The sequence below is a fragment of the Neolamprologus brichardi genome, chromosome 10 (genome assembly GCF_056152115.1).
Source record: "Neolamprologus brichardi isolate AB-2024 chromosome 10, ASM5615211v1, whole genome shotgun sequence".
In the NCBI taxonomy this organism is placed as follows: domain Eukaryota; kingdom Metazoa; phylum Chordata; class Actinopteri; order Cichliformes; family Cichlidae; genus Neolamprologus; species Neolamprologus brichardi.
In genome coordinates, this window is record NC_142113.1 from 19,640,761 (window position 1) to 19,662,531 (window position 21,771).

General features: G+C 40.8%; 1 protein-coding gene across 1 annotated transcript; it reads right to left on the reverse strand.

Annotated features, from left to right (window-relative positions):
• Positions 1 to 17,280: 17,280 nt before the first annotated feature.
• Positions 17,281 to 18,165, reverse strand: LOC148100917 (uncharacterized). Its single transcript, XM_087846966.1, has one exon. The coding sequence runs from the start codon at positions 18,163 to 18,165 to the stop codon at positions 17,281 to 17,283; it is 885 nt and encodes a 294-aa protein (XP_087703092.1).
• Between the last annotated feature and the right edge of the window lie 3,606 nt (positions 18,166 to 21,771).

Here is a 21,771-nt window from a genome sequence, read left to right on the forward strand (position 1 = left end):
CTCTATTTTCACCTGTAAAGCAGGAGTAGAGTAGGCGGAGGTTTATCCTGGTGCAGGTGTGCCGCAGCGGTCAGTGGAAGGATACCGCAGTTTCTCTGTGAGTTTCTCATTACGACATAGCTACTCGGTGCTTGCTTGGAAGTTTAGGGGGGTTTTTTTTCGCTGTAAAAAGAAGTTTTCTTCCCACGCACAGGGGACACTAATGTTTTTGTCACTTTTTACGGAATCAAACTCAAAATAAGGTCAGTACTTCCACGCTTTAAACGCTGCATGCTCATACTCTCTCCCGCACTCGATATATGATCCATTGTTGATCTGCACACAGCTGTTGTCACGAACATCACACTCCCTTACGTCACTGTCATGAGACATTCTCGCAAGAAAATCACGGTTTTAGTAACGCAGTAACGCAGCGTTCCTACGGGAAAGTAACGGTAATCTAATTACCGTTTTTGCAATAGTAATCCCTTACTTTACTCGTTACTTGAAAAAAGTAATCGGATTACAGTAACGCGTTACAAGTAACGCGTTACTGCCCATCTCTGATGACCAGCAGCTTTTTTGCAGCTGTGGCTCCAGCAAACATCAGCTGATACTAGAAATTAATATTAAATCAATTCTAACAACAGCTGATCAAGCTTAAACGTGCTGCTGTTGTTTAACGCGACATCGGCTGGTTTCCTCTTTCTGGCGCGAAGTGGGCGATAAACAAACAAGAGAGCCAATCAGCTGATCATTGATCCGTTTCATGATTAAAGTAGAAACAGGAGAGGGAGGGGGGAGAATGAAAGAAGAAGAGGCAGCTGTGCAGCGTAAAGACAGAATAACTCCAGCTTTGTGCCTTTTTCATTGTAGCTGAATTACGGGACAAACTGTTCCTTTTCACCTCAATAAGAAACGCGTAATATTTTCTCTGAATACCAGACAGGACGGTTGGCAACTCTAATAACTTATGAACAAAATAAAGTTCAACATCATTAACTTCATAGCACCCACCCAGCTGTATAGAAACTCCGTCATGCTAGCTAGTACGCAGTACGGAAAAAGTCAGCACAACGAAAATAAACTCCACCTAAACTTGGTTTATATCTGACCCAGATAGACTGCAGGTCATAACTTCTTACCTGAAGTTCAGTTCACACTTGGACCGGCGGCCGCCTCGGGTCTCTTTTCCTTCTGCATCCCCTTTCCCTCCTCCACCTGCTGCCTCCACCACTTGCTAACGTTACAGAATCTGTGGAAGCTCCGCGATAGCCACCACACGAAGTATTGAGTAACGACCCTATCTAAATCCCAGTAACGACTAACGCGTTCCTGATTTTGGCATAATAACTAGTTACCGTGCTCGTTACCACAATAATAACGTAGTTACTGTAACGCGTAACTTAATAACGCGTTAGTCCCAACACTAGGGTTGCCAACCGTCCCTTAAAAAACGGAATCGTCCCGTATTTAGAAACAAAAGTACATGTCCCGTATTGAGCTAATAAGGGACGCACTTTGTCCCGTAATACAGTGAGAATCAAAAGTAGTCTATAAGTTTTAATGTAATTAACGCTTTGTTTGAAAACATAATTCCCAGCCCCGCTCCTGCTTTGTGACCAATGAGCTGACAGCACACTTATGACAATTCGAGTATGACAATTCAGATTACCGCTCATCTCATTGGTTGAGGAAAGGTCGCTTGAGGAGAAAATACCGGAAGACAACAGATGACCACAACAAAAAGCATGGCCAACAGGGAAACAAACGCCGACACTGCGGTGCAAGTCTCAGACGACAGTACACCTGAAGCTGGGCAAACACTGTGCGATTTTCAAACTGCACGATTGACTTGCATGGGTTATAAGTTCATAGGTCACGATGCTCTGATGCGACCTGAGTGCTCACACTGTGCCTCCATAAAATGAAGGTTATAACAGAAAATCTGTCGCTCGCTCTCCCTCTCTGTCTTTCACTCACACAGACACACACCACCATCAACTTTGATAAATTGCTAATGAAAAACATGATCAGGCAGCTGTGATTGAGCAGCAATGTGAATCCAACTATTTTCACGGTTGTTGTGGTCGTGATAATTTGGTGATGCCACATCGAAAAGGCTCGGATGAGCTTTCCAAAGTTCTACAAGTTGTGCCTCCATCGCTTGTGTCCAGATCACACGCTGCACAGCCGTGCTGCTCCGTCTTTTTCACCGACGTTTACGTGTTTGCGTGTGAGCGGCTGCGGTGACACCCTCACGAGCGATTGATGATCGGGAGCTGGTCATGAGGTATTAATCGCTTCTCGTTACCCCACCTATACTACACGATGCACGATGAAGGCCAAAATCGGGCCGATCGCCAAAACGGTCGCACGACTCAAAAATCGGCTCAAAATGAGCCACAAATCGCACAGTGTGAGCCCAGCATTAGACCAGCAATGTTTGTTCCTCTCAGAGAAAGAAAAAAAGGCTGCAAAAGTACAGGGAAAAATGGGAAAAGGAAAACACCTGGCTGGAAAAGTGCACGATAACACCTATAAAGCGCACTGCACTGTGTCCCGGCGCACTTTTTCCATAGGCATGCTTCTAATGGTGGGCACATGAAGAACATGAGGGGCGTGAAAGCTCGGGGAACCCTTAACCAATTTTTGTCCACCAGGCCACGGCAGAAGCAGATATGGTATGTAAACACTGGTTTGTTTGTTTTTAAACCCTCTGCTTAAGGTTAAAATGGGCATGTGCAGTGAATATCAGCGCTATGTGGCCAGAAGTGTGATAATATAATTTATTTTGTGTAATAAACAACTGCAAGGATAGATGATTACAACAAATAGATGAGTAATACCAACACATAAAAGTAATACATAGATGAATAATGATGATGAGTTATGATGCGTAATCATGGGAACAAGTGGGTTTACAAACGGGAGCAAAAGCTGAAATAATGCCTCTACTGAAGCCAATTGCACTAAATGCACTAAATGTGCACTGTTACAAGAATATTGTTCTTTCTATTGTTTTCTATTAATTTATATAATTTTAAGTTCTTTTAAAGAAAGATTTACTTTTATTCTCAAAAGTTAAGCATGACAGGCTTCTGTTTAAGAAAGACCTGTTTTATTGTGTTAATATTGTCATTTTGAGCTAAAAATAAATGGCTAAATTATTTTTGTTTCCCATGTGTTGATATCACAAAGAATATGCATCTACTTAAATCAAATTCAAGTCAAATGGTTAAAAAAATAATTTCACACACAAAAAAAGAGCTAAAAAATTCACCACACTGGGAAGGGTGAAGACAACTGGGTTGCCCGGCCCTGGCCACGAGGTGTCCCTTATTTATTTCTCAGGGAGTTGGCAACCCTACCCAACACTGATAAAGAGTGATTGCCGCGTTTGTTTTTCTTGTACTTCACTTAAATATGTGGCTGTATTTTAGAGTTTGAAACAAGTTCACCCTTGTCATAGAGCTGTCACGCACATTTTACCATTTTAACATCTTAGCGTGCAAAGGATGCCTGACATGTTTCTTCCCCTTCGTTGTTGCCCGAAGCTCATACTATTTTGACATGTCAGGAAAAAGTTGTTTCAGGACCTAATATGCAAGTCTGATCATGTTTCTTGAAAATATCGACTGAGAAAAACAGAAAATTGTCTCATTTTGTTAAGTGGGTGTGATAGTTGCCTGTAGGAATGTTCATTTATTTGGAATGAGAGGTGAGAGAGAGAGTGTTGTGGTTGTGATAGTTATGTACAGTGATACAGTGTAATGCCTGTATGTAGAAATTCAGATCCTGTATATGAACCCTATAGCTCACAAACAAACTATTGGTAATCTTTTGCTGCTGTGGGTGCTGTATCTTGTAACACTGGCATGATGTTTGAATGTGAAGTCTGGACTTTGATTATGCTGAACCTGCCTCCTGTTGTTTATGAGATATTCACACCAGAAATGTCAGTGAGAATAAAAAAGGGAAAGAAAAAGAAACTTATCTGTCCTGACAAATTATAAAGAAATAGTTCACCTGTAATTAATGGATGTGTCTACTTTTTGCAGTGTAAATATTTTCCTTGTGGCAGCACAGTGTGTGAGTAAGAAACTTGTCAGTTTTACATGGCAGTTAAGCTGTAAACAGCAGTCAGCCAAAAGCTCGGCTTGAGTGTTTCCTAATGATGTGAAACCTATAATTTTCTTCCAACTGCTGCATGTGGAAAATTGAGCCCGGTCTGCTTTCACCTGAAAGTGACAAACTAAGACATTTTCATTATTCGCATCACTGCCAAATAAATGTTGGGTCTGTGTTTCCACATGCCCTGCTAGTTTAGAGACATATTCCTCATGAAGAACGCAAGACATAACAGAACATCTTCAACCGTTTTTTTAACTCGCTAACGAGGGAAGCTTTGGTCAAGAACCAGCTCTTGGAGCTCACGCTCCTAACCTGTCTCCTGCCCCAAATCCTCCTCGTTTCTATTTATTGACAAACTGTTACAATACACATCACAGCAAAAGCACCTCCCCTTGTAAGATCCCCCTTGGTTACAAAGACAAGGCACTATGTGTGTGTATGTGTGTACACGTGTATGCATGTGCAAGAACGTGTGTGTGTGTGTATGTGTATGCATGTGAGAATGTGTGTGTGTGTGTGTGTATATATGCATGTGAGAATGTGTCTGTGTGTGGGTGTTTGAGTGAGTGTGTTTGTGTGACCTCCTGCTCACCAAAAGGATCATAAAAGCAGGAAGCTTACAACAGAAGAACCAGATCTTTCAGATAGGATGTATCTACAGTAAAACCTCCCCCAGCACAGAGTGCCTGGAGAGGTGGTCAGAGACAAAGGAATGTCTTGATCCTATAGATTGAACTAAGACTTTACAAATTTAAGAAACATAATGACAACATTCAAAAATTAGACTTAACAGATAATATAATGAGTGCAGGAGAGCATATGAGCGTACAGCGTTTAAAGCGTGGAAGTACTGACCTTACTTTGAGTTTGATTCCATAAAAAGTGAGAAAAACAGTAGTGTCCGCTGTTCACTGCGTGGGAAGAAAACTTATTTTTTCAGCGAAAAAACCCTAAACTTCCGAGCAAGCACCAAATACGCTGCCGCTGGAATGTGAAAGTCACAGACCTTCTTCCACTGACCACTGTGACACACCTGCACCAGGGCAAACTTCCGCCTGCCCTACTCCTGCTATACAGGTGAAAGTAGAGCAACAGGACTGCTGAGTCTTTGATTTTATTTATTTTCTGCTGTGTTTTACTTGCATCTATTTGAAAAGCTGAGTGTAAACACAAAAACTATTTTATTTTATATGCTGGAATGTGCAGAAAATAGGTTTAACTAGAACACTATCGCTAAAAATAATAACAGCATCACTAACGCCGGGTGATTTTTACCCAATATGATATACCCAACAAAAAGTACTTGTCATCAAAATATATAAAATATATGACAACACATGACAAATTAGAGTGGTTTTCTTTTCTTTTCAGCGGTGCCATATCTAACAAAATGGGAAAAAAGTTTCATGGGGGGGACCCTAAAAAAATGCTCCAAAATTTCTGGAAAATTAGCAGTTGGAGAACAAAACAAATCCTAAACAAAAATATATTGATGCTGGAAACTTGGTCTTTGGTCCACCCATTCCTGTGATATTTGAGTCTTCCCTGGTGAAGGCACAGTCTCCTTGACATGCGAACAGCTGCAGGAGAGAGAAACAAAAAATGGCATTTTTTGAGTGGGTAAAAATTACCAGTTGACTAAAATATATATTTTTTTACCATATGAATTCCCTTGGAAATCACCACTTGTTGATATTTATTCATAACCACTGCACTAAATAAGGATAACATGCAAATTCCAGGACCACTCTTACTTACCTATTCCTTACATGCAGTCAGTACACACAGGGTAGTAATGGCGTGGACACACCGGTCGACATGGAACCTGTATCGCGTCTTCCTGTCCAAGCCTGTGGGGCAGTCAGCACACCTCACTAAGGGACCACTGCTTTCTGCTGCCACTGGTCCTGCCTCACCTTCAAGAGTGCCAGGGATAGGGATGTCGAGCACGCTACAGATCAGGACTCTGAGTTGACGTGACAGATTTGAAGAGGGGAGCCTCTGCTCTGCCCATGGTTTGGTGAGTGCCAATGCCAAAGCCTGCATATAAGGCATCCTTTGCATTTGGTTTTCACCTCTCTTCATTGCATTCTCATTGTGAATGATCCATGAGTTTATCACACCAGCATTGATCATGCCATAGAACACACAAAGGGGCCATCTCTTGTTTTTTTTTCCACAACCCTAGTGAGCGCACATCTGGTAAAAAGTACCAACACCTCCCTTTGTTTTGTTGTAAAATTCAATCACTTCGGGCTTACGAGTGGGTCTTATGCTTGGTTGTGTATGCATGGATGACAGGAGCAGTACAACCTTCTTTTTTGAAGCTTTGTCAGGGAGGAAGGACACCAAGGTTAGTTCTTTGGTAAAGAGAAATGCACTGGAGCCTGGCGCATGATTTTCTTTAACTTTCATCACTTGTGGGATCTCCCTTTTGTTTGCTTTTATTGTTCCCACTAAGGTCATGCCACAGCTAGCTACATAACATAGCTTTTAGATAAAAAAGAAAGAAAGAAAAAGAAATCTAATCAGCTAACAATTGCCAAGTTAAACAAACCTTACCTATATGTTACTCACTAGCTGGGATGCCAAAGACACTAAACCTGCAACAGGGTGACAGCTGTGGTTGAAGAGGGACAGTAAATATGGTGAGCCTGAATGTTGTCACCCTTGAAATGCGGCGAGATCGCCTGATTTTATACACTAACACTATCACCGGGTGAAATCCACCCAAAACCTACTTTACCCTCTATCACTATTGCCAGGTGAAATTCACCCGAACACATGCCTGTAGGAAAAAGCGGGATTTGGGGTAGGGAAACACCCACGCCTTCAAAGACGTCAAAGACAATGCTGAAGCTACCCAGGGACCCACCACACTCAGACAAACGCAACATATTGAAAATTATGTAAATACATTTGCTCGGGTGAAAATCACCCGGCGATAGTATTCTAGGGTTAAATGTAAACAAATTTCTTCCAGCCAGAGAATGTTGCATATAATTTAATGTTTGCTTGATGCATAAAGTTAAAAGATGAAAACTAATAAAATAAGTTTTAAAAGAGACTTTTTCATTTAATTACATTTTATATGATAGATTATGCAGAAAAAGTAGAATTGGGCTGAAAGATCTATTGCTTTATTACCTATTTAGGGGGTAAATCATGTTTTAAAAAGTAACTAAGTAACTAATTACTTTTGAAAATAAGTAATCAGTAAAGTAATGGGATTACTTTTTTGGGTAAGTAATCAGTAACTAATTCAAGTAACTTGACCAACACTGGTCATAATACACTTTATGTGGTGTTCTTTTTCAGGAGTTCAGGAGACAATCTAGCAATTTACACTATTTTATTATTATGCAGTTAGACTTTTCTATGTCAGTGAGTCTGCACACAGAGAAAGGAAGTACAGTTCATAATTCAAAACATATATTAGATACATGACATCTGGAAATATTTCTGATTGGCTATGGGTGAGCAGATGCCGGGGTTTGGACTCAGCGCTCTGTGATTTGTTCTCCTCGTTATCCTTTTGCATGGCAACGGTATTTGGCTTCCAATCAGGGATTTTGTCCTGTGTGAGAAAACTCCTCCCTACTCTACAGTTGTTACCAGACATGTATTTTTCCCACACTGATGTCAGCTTTAAACAACACACTAAAGTTTCTGTTTCTTGGATTATTGGAACAATAATCTTTTTTAGCAATTTACCATCAACACTCAACGCTCCCACCTCTGAGTTAACCCTTCACACTGTGGGGCAATGCTTATATCTAACAAGGAGTGTATCAACTCTATTATGTATGGTGGCCCCTAGAGACAAAGCACGTACAAACTCCAAAACACATGCAAACTCCAAAACACTTGCAAACTCCAAAACACTTGCAAACTCCAAAACACGTACAAACTCCAAAACACGTGCAAACTCCAAAACACATGCAAACCATTGACTGTAGAAAACATGGACGTGACCCCGCCTCCTACCATTGTGCAAAAATGAAGCCAAAATATCCAGCTTGTGGAGGCTGCCATCTTGCAAATTTGGAGCCAGAGTCTGCGCAGTAGTGACTTGAGGTGGAGCGACTGTGTAACGCTCCCGCCCACACACCCGCTGGACGTGACCGCAAACACGCCCCCCTACACTTTTTACGTAGCCCGGCTGCTTGAGTTTTTTTGCTGGTTTACCGCGACTGACTCCTCGTTTAATTAAGGTAAATACAACCATGTCACTGTTATAAAAAAGACACACAGCTTATCATCTTATAGTTCTAAAATCACTCTGTTGTTAATTCGTTAGTTAGATTAGCCGCTAGCATACGCACTGTGTTTGAGGCTTGTTGCTAACTAGTTAGCGATGCTACACACCTGTTACTCTAATAGTCTGTGTTATTGAAGGATTCAGCACTCCTTATGTTTTTTTTTTACCCATTTTTAGACAGCGATGAGATCAGCTGCACACTCTACAGAGGCCCAGAGTTACTGTTAATATCAAAAATATAATGCTGTCCTTTGAGATTTTAACATAAGACTGTGAGTGTAATGGATCTAAAACTGTTTAAATCTTGAGAGCCCTCTACAGCCTGGTAACATGGAGACTTTAAAAACATCAGCAGAACATTTCAGTAGTGTAGTCTAATTTGTTCTTTTCATTTAATAATAGAGTCCATATTATATCAACAGCTACATTCACCCTGGAGAGAAACTAGTGAGGGAGACCATCAGGACCAAGCTGGGTTTCTGGGTCCAGAGGTTTGGAGAAACTTCTTCCCTTTCTTTCATCACAGCTGTCCTGTGCCATAAGTTCTCTTGACCCGCTGTAAGAGGCATAATTTAAGAAACACCAGGAACACTGAAGCTCATCGCATTGATCAAGCAGGACTCGTGATCTTCACCAGCAGCTCCCTCACAGGGAAATCTTCAGCACTCCTCCGTAGGCCCGCCCCAGGAGATGGATAAACCCAGCATTTCATCAACACTGTGATGAGACCTTTGGTTTGTGTAATGTTATAAATACTCGGATACTCCCCAGAGGCTCCGGACTTTTACATAAAGATATTATATTCAGTCCTGTAGAAAGTTATATATTTAAAAAATATGTGATCCTCTCTGGTTACTCTGGTATGAATAACTCTAACTTTATGGTAAATAACACACTATGTGTAAAAAAAAACTGTGAAAAAATTCCAGATGACAAGTTTGTAGTTCAACATACAAGTGACGACCTTTGACCTTCATCAGGTTTTATTTAATTGTGTTAGAGAAAATCTCATATGCTCTTCATGCAGCTGAGTACATAAGGTGTTTAAAATGGAAGCTGTGCAGGTCTGAGATCAGCAGCTTTGTGAAACACCAAACTGAGGTCCTGTTAATGCTGATATACAGTGACACAGTTACAGGGGTGATTAATCCTTTTGTTTTTTTGTCTTTAACTTTATCAATAAAACAGCTGCAGCTTTCACTACAGCACATGTGGTACTTTAACCTTTGTACTGTTTTCATCAGTTTATTTTGCAGTTAACATGTGAACATGTTGGATGATCTGTCTGCTGTCACTCGATGGGGCTGAGGTCTGAATCTGAGGACATCTCCTGTAATCACAAAAACAACAGAACCATCAAACTCCAATATAAATTTTATCCCTCAATATTGAAATAAAGCTGATTCTTCTGTCCTCACACACTCAGGATCTGAAGTTCTTCTCTTACATTTTTTTCAGTATTACAGTACACTACAGTACTTTGATCCATGGTTCCTGATTAATGAGGAGTTACTGAAGTACAAGCTTTTAAAAAAAATGTTACTGTCTTTACAGATGTGGCAAGAGACTGAAAACATGCTGTTGTTTGTACATATTTAATATTCAGCTCTGCACAGGAGCTGAAGCAGGATGCGGCCTGTTGCTTTTACAGTATAATACTTGTAATAAAAGTACAGTAACAGTAATTAGTGACTGAGCAGCCCGGGGCGTTTCTCTTGATTTCTTTAGTAAATTCATTCACCTGCACAGCTAAACGAACCCTGACAGCCGAGTGCTCATTTTAGCTAGCAAGGTCTCAGGAGCTAGCTAAGGATGGTAGTTACGGATTAGCTTACAAACATGTTTAACTTACCGAAAAAGTGCCTCGGGTCCTTCTGTCGGGTAGTCCAGTTTACTGAAGAACACCTCAGGCTGTCAGGTAAAAATACTCGGTCTTGTTTTCGTAGCGTAAACGCTGGTCCTCCTCTCAGAGCCTACGCTCTATCTGCTATTCCCGGACAGAGATACGCAAGTTTCTCCGTGACTGCAGCTGTCAGTCAAAGCTCTTATGATGACGTTTCACCCCAATTTAACATCACCGCGGTAGGAATTAGAATCAAACTTATGGGAAAGGAGACCCCTTGAACATCAATCAGCATGATGAGAACTATTGAAAACAAAAGAAAGAATCTTTGGAAAAAAATTATCTAAGGAGAATTAATTTATTTTAGTCTGACCCCAGTCCCATCCGCTAACATGGAGGAGGCGGGGTTTATGACCTATACTGCAGCCAGACACCAGAGGGCGATAGAGACGTTTTGGCTTCATTTTTGGGGAGCTGTTGCGTCGTCCATGTTTTCTACAGTCAATGATGCAAACTCCAAAACACGTACAAACTCCAAAACACGTACAAACTCCAAAACACTTGCAAAATCCAAAACACTTGCAAAATCCAAAACACATGCAAACTCCAAAACACATGCAAACCCCAAAACACATGCAAATTCCAAAACACAACGGAAGTGCTCCAGGACGCTAGGGGCAGTGTTGAGCTCGATTTGCAAAATAAACGGCAAGTTTGTTGCAAACACATGGGCTGTATGGGACGGTCTAGTCTCCGTCGCGTTTCCCAGGTTGCCTAGCAACCATGATACTAACCGCTGGAAACGTGTCATACAACTTTGTTGGACAGAAATGAAGGAGAACATATTTTGTTCATTTATTTGTTTGTTTCTACAAGAGCTTTGTGTGATTTGATAAGTATCTGAGGCTGAGACCACAGGACAGTAAAACATGATTTTTGGGCTTCATTTCTGTACTGAACAGTCATTTAAGATTAGTTAGTAAATAACAATTAGCTAATGTTGTTCATGAGACTAAAGTCATATCACTTTGGTAATGTAAATATAATATGGCCAATATTATAGTTATTATATTAATCATTATTAGCTATTACAGCAGTGATCCTCCTCCTCACACACTGCTGAGTTTGTCCTGGTGGATCATCAGGGGTGCAAAGCCTCACAGATGATGTGCAGCAGTGGGTCCCTCAGTCTGTCCTCACTCTGGACACTTGCAGTTGTCACACATGGAAATCAAATGTGTGATAAGCTGCAGGATTCAAACACAAGTGTAACTTATAAATACATGTTCATACTTTTATTCCACAATCAGAAAGAAAGAAAAAGAGAGAGAGTGCAGGACAGACAGACAGGTGACAGTCTCAGGTGTATACACTGCTACAAAACAGCACAAAAGAAGGAGGATTGTGTTATTACGAAACAAGAAGAGTTCCCAGATGGTACAGTGGACACATGTGTGACTCCTGTGATTAAAGCATCTTTCTTTCAGCTTAACGAGTGAACCGTCAGCTCGTTCAAACACACGTTAAAGTCCGTTTGGCTCGACACCACCGAATAGAGGCAGCAATATAACATAGCTAACATTAACAGTGCAGTGAATCCTGCTTGTGCCGTGATATTCAGGACTGCAAACCGAGCAGCATCACTGACTTTCAGCTTGTTGTGTTTGTGGATATATGACTGACTTTAATTATCCATAAATTCATCACATTCTCTGAACGGCGTATATTTTTAAGTAAAGGCTTTAAAACCAAGTTAGTACAAACATCGCTAATGTCACATAAGTTTCCCGACATGTGGCCAACAGTAATGTTTTAATGTTCTTCATTATAAAAACATTTGCGCATAAATAAGTGACATAATATTCAGTACTTACTTCTAAAAGTTTACTCTTCGGGGGCTCCGCTTCCGCCGTTTTTTTTTGGCAAAATTATCCACACCACCGCCGCGCTATGAAATCTGGAATATGTTGGGCCATGAAGGCTACACCGACCCATCCTTAAAATTCAGCGAAATTAAGGACGCATTTGAGGGCCGCATTTCGAGCAGCCTTTGAATTGGGACAGCCTTCGCCGTGTCGTTGTGACGTAATCGGCCTTAAAATGCGGCCTTTAAGGCTGCAGACCCTGAATTGGGATACAGCCCAAATCCGGTCATTGGTACTTCCTGGCTTGTGTAGTTACTAGGTAACAAAAGCTCAACACTGCCACTAGTGTCCTGGAGCACTTCCGTTGTGTTTTGGGGTTTGCAAGAGTTTTGGGGTTTGCAAGTGTTTTGGAGTTTGCAAGTGTTTTGGCATTTGCATGTGTTTTGGAGTTTGCAAGTGTTTTGGAGTTTGCAAGTGTTTTGGAGTTTGTACGTGCTTTGTCTCTAGGGGCCACCGTAATTATGAGCATATATTGGAATCATTGTTAAAAAGAAACTTTATCAAAACATTTATTTCTAACAATTACCTCGTACAGAGTTTTTAGTAAGTGAGTTAACGCAAAAAGAGCTGGATATGTTTTAACTTGCTTTGTAGTACATCCATCTGAATCATGTTTATGTTGTTGTTGCCTTTTTAATGAAATTATTTGAAAACAAATGGTATGCTATGAGGCACAGACAGTCCAAGTGTCACATAGTGTACGTCTATGTTGCAGTCATGTTTGTATGAATAAATGATAGAAGGGACTGATCACAAAAGTTTGACTACTTAGTCTACGGTGGTTCCTTGTCACCCTGACAGAAAATGTCCAACTCTCCTGTTGGTGATGGAAAACATCATTCCTGCAAGTCTCCTGATTTGGTTCGGTCTAGTTATACATAGAAATGATGGACCACTGAAAGAAAAGAAAAGTCAGTTTTACCATTTTAATTTATTTTGGTTATGCCCAATGTCTATGCAGTAAAATAAATGTTCTGTATTTACTTGTAACTTATGTGGTTTGTGGTGCCTGATGTGGTTTTGGTGCCAGGCGGCTCTCTTTGGATTTTCCCCACACAACCATCTCTTTGGACAACATGGTCCATAAAAGATAAAGTATTGAGTGAGGTGCTAGTCTTTGGCTGAAAATGCCCACATAAGTATTGCTGCTGACTATGTCCATCCTTTTATCACCACAGTGTACCCATTTTTTGATGGCTAATTCCAGCAAGATAACACATTGTGTGACAAAGCTCATCTGAAACTGGTTTCCCAAACATGACAGTGAGTTCACTGCACTTAAACTGTCTCCACAGTCACCAGAATTCAATCCCATGGAGCACATTTGTAACCGTGGAAGTGGTGGAACCGTAGATTTGCATCTGATATGAAAACAGACCAAGATCTTTGAGGAATGGCTAAAAAAGAATTAAAGCAGTTCAGTGGAAAAATGGGGATCAAACCCAGTACTTGCTTGGTATACCTAATTTTAATATTTCGTGTATAAAAGTTTGTTAACTGACGATATCTACAATAGTCTTTATTTTCTAACAGAAATGTTTGCTTGAAAGTTTGAAAACTCATAATTTCCTCTTCTTTTACAATGCCACATATTGATGTGATTCCTTTTTCTATCAATTTTTAAAGCTAGAGTCTATTTGATTTGGCGTAAATTACAAATCATATGCACACCATTTCAATATTTTTATATCCTTCTCCAGCTTATTTTCTTTTATCACCATTTTCCAAAAACCTAGTGTGGCTTTTACCCATTGATTTCCTATTTTGATAATGAAATCCTTGTCTGTATATGCATACTGGTCATGTTTTGTATTCAATTTTCTTTAATGCTGTTACATACGATGGATCAAACTAGTGCAGCACCACCCCAATCCCAAATATAGTATTTTTTAAACATAGCAGGCCCCAGCCACCGTTCTCTTTGGGCAGTTGTAATGTTTTGTATTATATTCTGGGTTGTTTCCCTTGTTATATGAATCTAGAAATCATTTTGTCCCATTCAATAAAACCTTTTTGATTAATCTGGAGTGGGAGGGTCTGAAATAAATATAAAAATCTTGGTAATATGTTAATTTTGATGGTTTCTATTCTAGAGCTCATGTTCAAATGCCTTTTTGGCGTCAAGACTTAGGATCACAGCCTGCTTTGTATGTTTTTGTATATAGTTCATTATGTGTAGAGTGCATCTTGTATTATCCTGGGTTTGACATTTATGTATAAAGCCAGTTTGATCATTATGTATGGGGTTAGGGAGTATTTTTTCCATTCGCTATGCCCTTATGAATTATAGATACAGTAATCTACATTGAGTACAGAAATTGGCCACATTGACCACATTCTTTCTTATCTTTTGGTTGCCTTCGGTATAAGTGATATAATTGCTTCTTCCCAGGTAGGTGGGGTTTTGCCATTTCAAGTACCCAGGTACATGTTTTTCTCAATATAGGGATAAAAATCCTCCTTGAATGTTTATAGAATTCGGAAGTGAACCCATCACTTCCTGTCGATTTATTAGCTTTCAGGTTTCTTACGACCTTTTCTAATTCCTTTACTGTTATTTCAGAAGTTAGATGTTTATTCTGATCTTTGCTCATAACATGTAAATTAAGTTATTCAAGAAATATGTCAATTTGATCAATTCCAGCATCTGTAGTTTTAGAAAAGTGTTGTTTTTAAAGGGTTTCAAAGATAGACTCAAAGATTCAAAGATCTTATCCTGTTTACTTTCATTTGGGTTTTTCTAGGGATCTCTTATTTTGTATTGTATTGTCTGCTTGACATTACTTAAGTTTCCATGCCAATAATTTTGTAAATTTAGAGCCGTTTTTGTAAAATCTTTGTCTAGAAAATAGCATCTTCTTTTCAATCTCCCCAGTGTATATTAACTTAATTTCATTTCTTAATTTGTTCTAATGTGTTTGAATTTTGGTTTTGCGCACGGCTACTTTTAACTGTTTTTGTGAATCCTGTAGTTTATTTTTCCTTCAGGCTGCTGTAATAATTTTTCCTGTTAATACTGCCTTTAATGCCTCCCACAGTATTGATGGGGACACCTCTCCATTATCATTTTCTTTTATGTACGTTTTAATTTCATTGCTCATTTCTTTCCTAAGATTAGCATCGTTAAGTAGGCTATGGTTAAATCTCCACATTGTAGCTCTTTTGTTTTCCTCTGAGTCAACTACAATATTTATTGGGGCATGGTTGCTCAGATCTATTGTTCCAATGTCGGAGTCGATAATTCTTGATCTGTTCCTGCCATAGAAAACAAAATAGTCTATTCTAGTATATGATGAGTGATGTGAGGAATAGTGGGTATATCTTCCTACATTAGGGAACATTTCCCTCCATATATCCATCAAACCCATGTCCTTCATTAGCACTTTCACTTTTTTACCAATTGTTTTGTTGGAGCTTGTTTTTTTTTTTGTATATCAAATTTTCTTCACTTCGCTGTATTTTTTTTGTTTGATCAGCACAACTGTCAGATAATCATAAACAAAATAAATCCTCTGATTTTTTTTTACCATTATGTCCTCCGCTATTGATTTGGGTCTCTCAGTAGAGGCAGGCTTGGGGACAAGTGCTCTGTGCCCTTTTAATGTGCAGCTCAGTGGCCGGTGGGACGTCCAAGTTTTCTCTGCAAAATTTCTCCACAAAACATCATCTAGTCCCCCTCTTCATTTTCTGAGACATTATATATCCTAATTTTGTCTCTCCTGGCTCTCCCCTCCTGGTGCACTGAGTACACCATCTCAAGATATGAGAAGAAAGATGGATAGCTAAACTTCAGTTGCTGCTGAAATAATGCTACTTCTGAAAAGGCTCTATGCAGATGTTGATTTGGAGTTTATGCATGAACTGTAAAATAATCACTCCTTCAGTTACTTCAAAGAGAAGGTACAGAATCAATTTATGACTCAACTGTGTCTAGATTCAACACACGAATGGCCTGAGGATAAAAACCCCTCTTGGGCCTCTCTGTTCTTGTTCGGATGGTGCGGAACCTTCTGCCTGAATTCAGAAGCTGGAACAGTTTGTTGCTGGAATGGGACGGGTCCTTCAAAATTTCAGTTGCTCTAGTCCAGCATCTCCTTACGTAAATGTCCTGCAGGGAAGGGAGAGCAGTCCTGCAGCAGCGTTCTGCCATACGGATCACTCTCTAAATAGCTTTTTTATCCTTGACACAGCTGTTTCCATACCAGGATGTGATGTTCTGTGTGAGGATGCTCTCCACAGCACCTGTATAGAAAGTCTTGAGGATCACTGGAGAGACCCTGAACTTCAGGTCTGAGGTGATGTGGACATGGAGATACTTGAAGTACTGCACACTCTCCACTGCAGCTCCATTAATGATAATGGGCTTGTAGTCTCTGTGCTGACTCCTTCTGAAGTCCACCACCAGCTCCTTGGTCTTGCCGACATTCAGCTGGAGGTGGTTGTCCCGGCACCACGATGCCAGATTCTTCACTTCATCCATGTAGGCCGCCTCATCGTTGTTGGAGATGGCGCCCAACACCACTGTGTCGAGAGCAAACTTCACAATGATGTTGGAGCCATGGGTGGCCACATAGTCTGAGGTGTAGAGGGAGTAGAGCAGTGGTGAGAGGACACACCCCTGTCACCCCTTCAACAGCCTCTCGAACACCTTCATAAGTCAGTGCAACTGCCCGGTAGTCATTCAGGAATGAGGGCTTGTTGTTCTTGGGGACAGGGATGAAGGTAGATCTCATGTGGGGACCACAGACTTAGCCAGGGACACGTTGAAAATTGAAGTGAACAAACCTGCTAGCTGGTTAGCACAGCACCGCAGCAGATGGCCGGTGATGCCCTCTGGCCCCGCCGCTTTCCTTGTGCTCACTCTCCTCAGCGCCGCTCAAACGTCATGCTCTGCAATGCTGATCGCCGGTCCCTCTCTGATGATGTCACCATCTTCAGTTGTCAGGCAGTCGTTAGAATTAGCCACCTGGCTAACCTCGAAACGGGCGTAGAACTGGTTCAGCTCATTGGATAATGCAGAGTCAGCGTTGGTCGGCGCAGTGTCCCTGGCTTTGTAATCCGTGATTGTGAGTAGTCTGTGCCACATGCTCCGTGTGTTGCCCCGAAGTGAAGACTCCACTCACTCCCGGTACCGGCGTTTAGCATCCCTCACCGCGCGTCGTATGAGCCACTTTGTAGGCACTCATATCGCCAGTGGTGAGACCCGCGTTGTAGGTGGCGGTCCTGGCGTTCACTGCAGCGCGGATTGATCTGTCCACCCATCGTTTCTGATTCGGGAATTTCACGACTGTCGCAGTGGGGATGATCTCATCCACTAGCATGTTTATGAAACTTACTGCTACATCCGTAAACTCATTGATGTCGACTGCGCATGCTCTGAACATGTCCCAGTCTATGTCGTTGAGTGTGTCCTGTAGTGTAGCTTCGGATTGGGCCGACCAGCATTTCACCTCCCTCGTAGTTACTTCATCCCTCCGAATGTGTTGTTTATACTCCGGGATGAGGAAAATGGCTTTGTGGTCAGACTTCCCAAAGGCCGGGTGTGAAACAGCCTTGTAGCCCTGCTTGTATGGCGTGTAGCAATGGTCCAGTATCCTACCTCCCCTCGTCAGACACATGACATGTTGGTGAAAGGTCGGCATGACTTGTTCAAGGTTCGCTTTATTAAAGTCTCCTACTGCAAAAGGGTTGAGCCTGTTTTGAAAGGCACTCAGCACATCATGTAGTTCGGATGGAGCGATACCCGTGTCCGCTTGGGGTGGGATGTAGACCACTGTAGCGATTACCGAGGTGAACTCACGGGGCAGGTAGAAAGGGCGACACTTAATTCTCAGGTATTCCAGATGTGGCGAGCAGCCAGTGGAGAGAGTAGAAATGCTCCTGGGGTCACACCACTTTCTTTTACCATGAAACACACTCCTCCACCTTTTGTTTTGTTCAACTCTGCTGTTCTGTCCGCCTGGAGCACAAAGAATGAATCTGACGGAGTTATGGCACGGTCCGGCACGGTGGGGGTCAGCCATGTCTCCGTGAAGCACAGCATGTTGCAGTCCCTCATGTCACATTGGAAGGTGACTCTTGCCCTCAGATCATCTAGTTTGTTCTCCAACGATTGTACATTAGCCAGCAGGATACTGGGCAGTGATGCGTGGTGTGCCTGCTGTCTCAGTCTGTTCCGAACACCAGCGCGTTTCCCCCGGCGTTTCTTTGTTCTGCGCTTCGGGTGAGAGTCCTGTCCATTGTTGTTGGCCGCGTCACCAGAGGTGGGTCGAGTATCCAAAAATTGTACTCAAGTAAGAGTAGCATTAGTTTAAAATATCATTACTCAAGTAAAAGTGAAAAGTAGTTGTCAAAAAAGTTACTCAAGTAAGAGTAAAAAAGTACTTGGCGAAAAGACTACTCAAGTAGTAAGTAACTGTTTAAAATGTCCGATTTATTTTATAAAAAAATGCTATCTGTCACGGCTGGGGTCGCAGTTGTGTGGTGGAATGAATGAGGACCCAAAATGCAGATGGCAGTGGAGATGCGAGTGGCGATTTATTTACAGTGAAAATAACAAAGGAGAGGGCAGAACTGAACATAAACCTAAACTGGGAAAAACTAACAAACAAACCTGAAAACATAAGAATGGTGGGAGATGTACAGAGATTGCAGCTGATGAATGCTGGGCAGAGAGACGCGGAGAGACACAGATTAACACGGAGTTACACGGAGGATTCACTGAGAAACATAGAGGATGAACACAGACGACGCGACGAGGAGCACAGGCCAACATATACACAAATACACACCAGGTAATGAGGAGATGACACACAGGGGTGGACACAGCTGACACTAATGGACATAATGAGAAGCAGACCTACAAAGTAAAACCGGAAACGCACAGACTGTTTTACAACACCAAACGCAGGGACCCGAACGGAGCACAGAGGGAAGACACAGGTAGGGATAATAAACACGACAATCAAACCCAACACAGTGTTTTCCCAGCTTAATGCAGACTGTTTAAACTAAACAAGCTGCTGTTTCACATAATAAACCCTGCCTGTACTGCCTTCCACAGTAGAGACGAGCTGTTTGCATGTTCGTGGAACTCTAGCGTCATTAACCAGGCTAGCTGTTAGCTTATAGGCTAACCAGCGAGCAGTTAACAGGACAGCCGAAGCTGCACAAAACACCCACAAACTTGTCTCACTACAACGTAGCGCCGAAAATATGACTCGCAGCTCGAGCTCGACACAGCTACTGTAACATAAGACTGACATCCAGCTAACCACAGCTAAAAAGATATTTAGAGAAAACTTACCGTTTCCTCAGGTTACACGAGTTGAGTTGTTTGAAAAGTTGGTTTGTTTTGGCTCTCACTGAAGACACCGGCACTGAAGACATAGCTGTTCTTTTGTACTGCTTTGATTGGACCAAAGGAGTCACTTTTTTTTTTTTTTGCCTGTCCCATTTGGTTCTTTAGCCGTCAGAATTGTTGTCTGAAGACCAACAAGGATACCCAATGGATTTATTTTGCCAAATGGATCATCATGGCATTGCCGTATTTGTCCATTTGATCGACCTTTGTTTTATTTATTTATTTTATTTTATTTTCAGTTGTTACAAACAGGACAGACATGAGTGAGGGATAGGAAAGGGAGAAAGATAGAGGAAGAAAAAGAAAAACAGAAGGGGAGAGGGACAGTGAGAAAGGTGAAAAAAATATCTCCTGGATCACCTGTTGAGAGAAAAAGAATAGAAAACAAGCAAAAAAAACCCAAAGCAACATACTAAACATAACACCATCACATTAATCTAGCTAAGTGTAAACAGCAGTAAATACTAAATATTGAATGTTGTTGTGCAGCACGCAGGACAGACAGCGCACAATGTGCTTTGATGTAGCAGCCAAGAAAGGTGTGATTTAAGTCTACGAACAGTGAACACCCGTGTGCACACCTGGAGACAAAGGAGTCACTTAAATTAAGTGAATTTAGTGATTTTCTCATTTCCTCTAAGAATGCTATGCGCCACGTGCAAGGCCTCAAAGTTTTAGGTGATTGTGAAGAAAATCAGAAAATATTACTGAAACTTCACGTTTGTGTATTTTAATTTGTGTGTACGTTTTATTTGGTTTATAATTTAATTTTGCTAACATAATAGCTGTGTTTTTCATTGAAGTGAAATACTGGTTAAACATCAGTTGGAGCATGGCTCTTTATTCTACTCTGAACATCAAAAAGAATAATTTTCAGGAGCAGTTACAGTGAAAATGTGGCCTGTTAAGGAGTGAGCAGCCAGAGCCCTGCACGTCATGCTTCCAGGACGGCAGCCCGTGTGGAATTGCAGACTGTGAGTCCAAGACATCTGAACTGCAGTCACCCACTCTGGGTGACAATGTAGGAGGGCCAGGAGAGGAAGATGTCAACTCCACGGAGCATCAAGTGGTTACTTTTATTTATATATATATATATATATATATATATATATATATATATATATAAAAATTAAAAAATTAATAATATAAAAAAAATACACATGACATATAATGTAATTGCAAGTAGGTATTTCTGTAGTCTATTGATTACTAGATAGTGGAAAAGGGGTGGGATTAAATACGCTTATGCTTCTTCCTGCTCCTTTTTGAACATGAAAGTTATTTGTAGTTGTGGTTGCTCGTTTTCCTTTTGTTTTGCTTTGTTCATTTGTCTCTTTTAATTCTATGTTGTTGTACTTTTTCAACATGTTCAAAATAAAGATTCAATCAATCAATCAATTAAAGGGGACCAAGGCAACATTTTGGAACTGTGCAGTTTTACAGTGATTCACAACACCATAAGTATACCAGGTTAGAATGAGTTAGAGTTGAGTTAAGAAAAAAGGAGAATTAAAAAAAGAAAAGTGAAAATTGTATGGTGCAGATATGTACATTTATTCCTGTATTGAAAGTTAACTAATGTGCTAATGTTTTATACTTGTGGTATTGTACTTTAGTTAAGTTTCCTTTTATTGTTCTGAGTTTTTGGTTCAAAACATTGCAATGGAGCAGAGTACACAAGAAACTCATGTCCTGTCATGTCATGTCCAAATACTTATAACTTTAGAAGATGAAAAAAGGCAGTTAGAAAGGAAATTAGAAACTTAACTTGAAGATCCAGAAAGACAAGAAGTTAAAACACACATGGGCAAAATTCATGCAGACCTTCAAATACACAAAATAGACCTGCTTCAGCCATAATCTAAACCTGTTGGAGTTGGAGCATGGCCCTTTATTCTACTCCAAACATCAAAAGGAATAACCTTCAGGAGCAGATGGTCTTTTTTTCATTTTCACCTCATTGACAGGGCCTAGAAGCAGAGGAAAATGGTTAAAAATGGCTTTGTTTAAATCCTTTTTAACAGAGGCTAAAAAAGTTTTCCATATAATTAACATTTGTCATCAAGCTATTTCAAGATCTCAAGAAAACAAACATGCGACTTTTCATGGTCATGATAGCCATAAAGAGTCTCAGTAGGATTACTGAGGTCCACTGAAGGTGAAACCATTCTCCTTAAGTGAAGATGCCACTATTAGCTGAGAAAGACACAATGCAGCATCTTCTCTTGACCTGTAAGAAATTAAGACTACAGCTGAATGTGTTGAT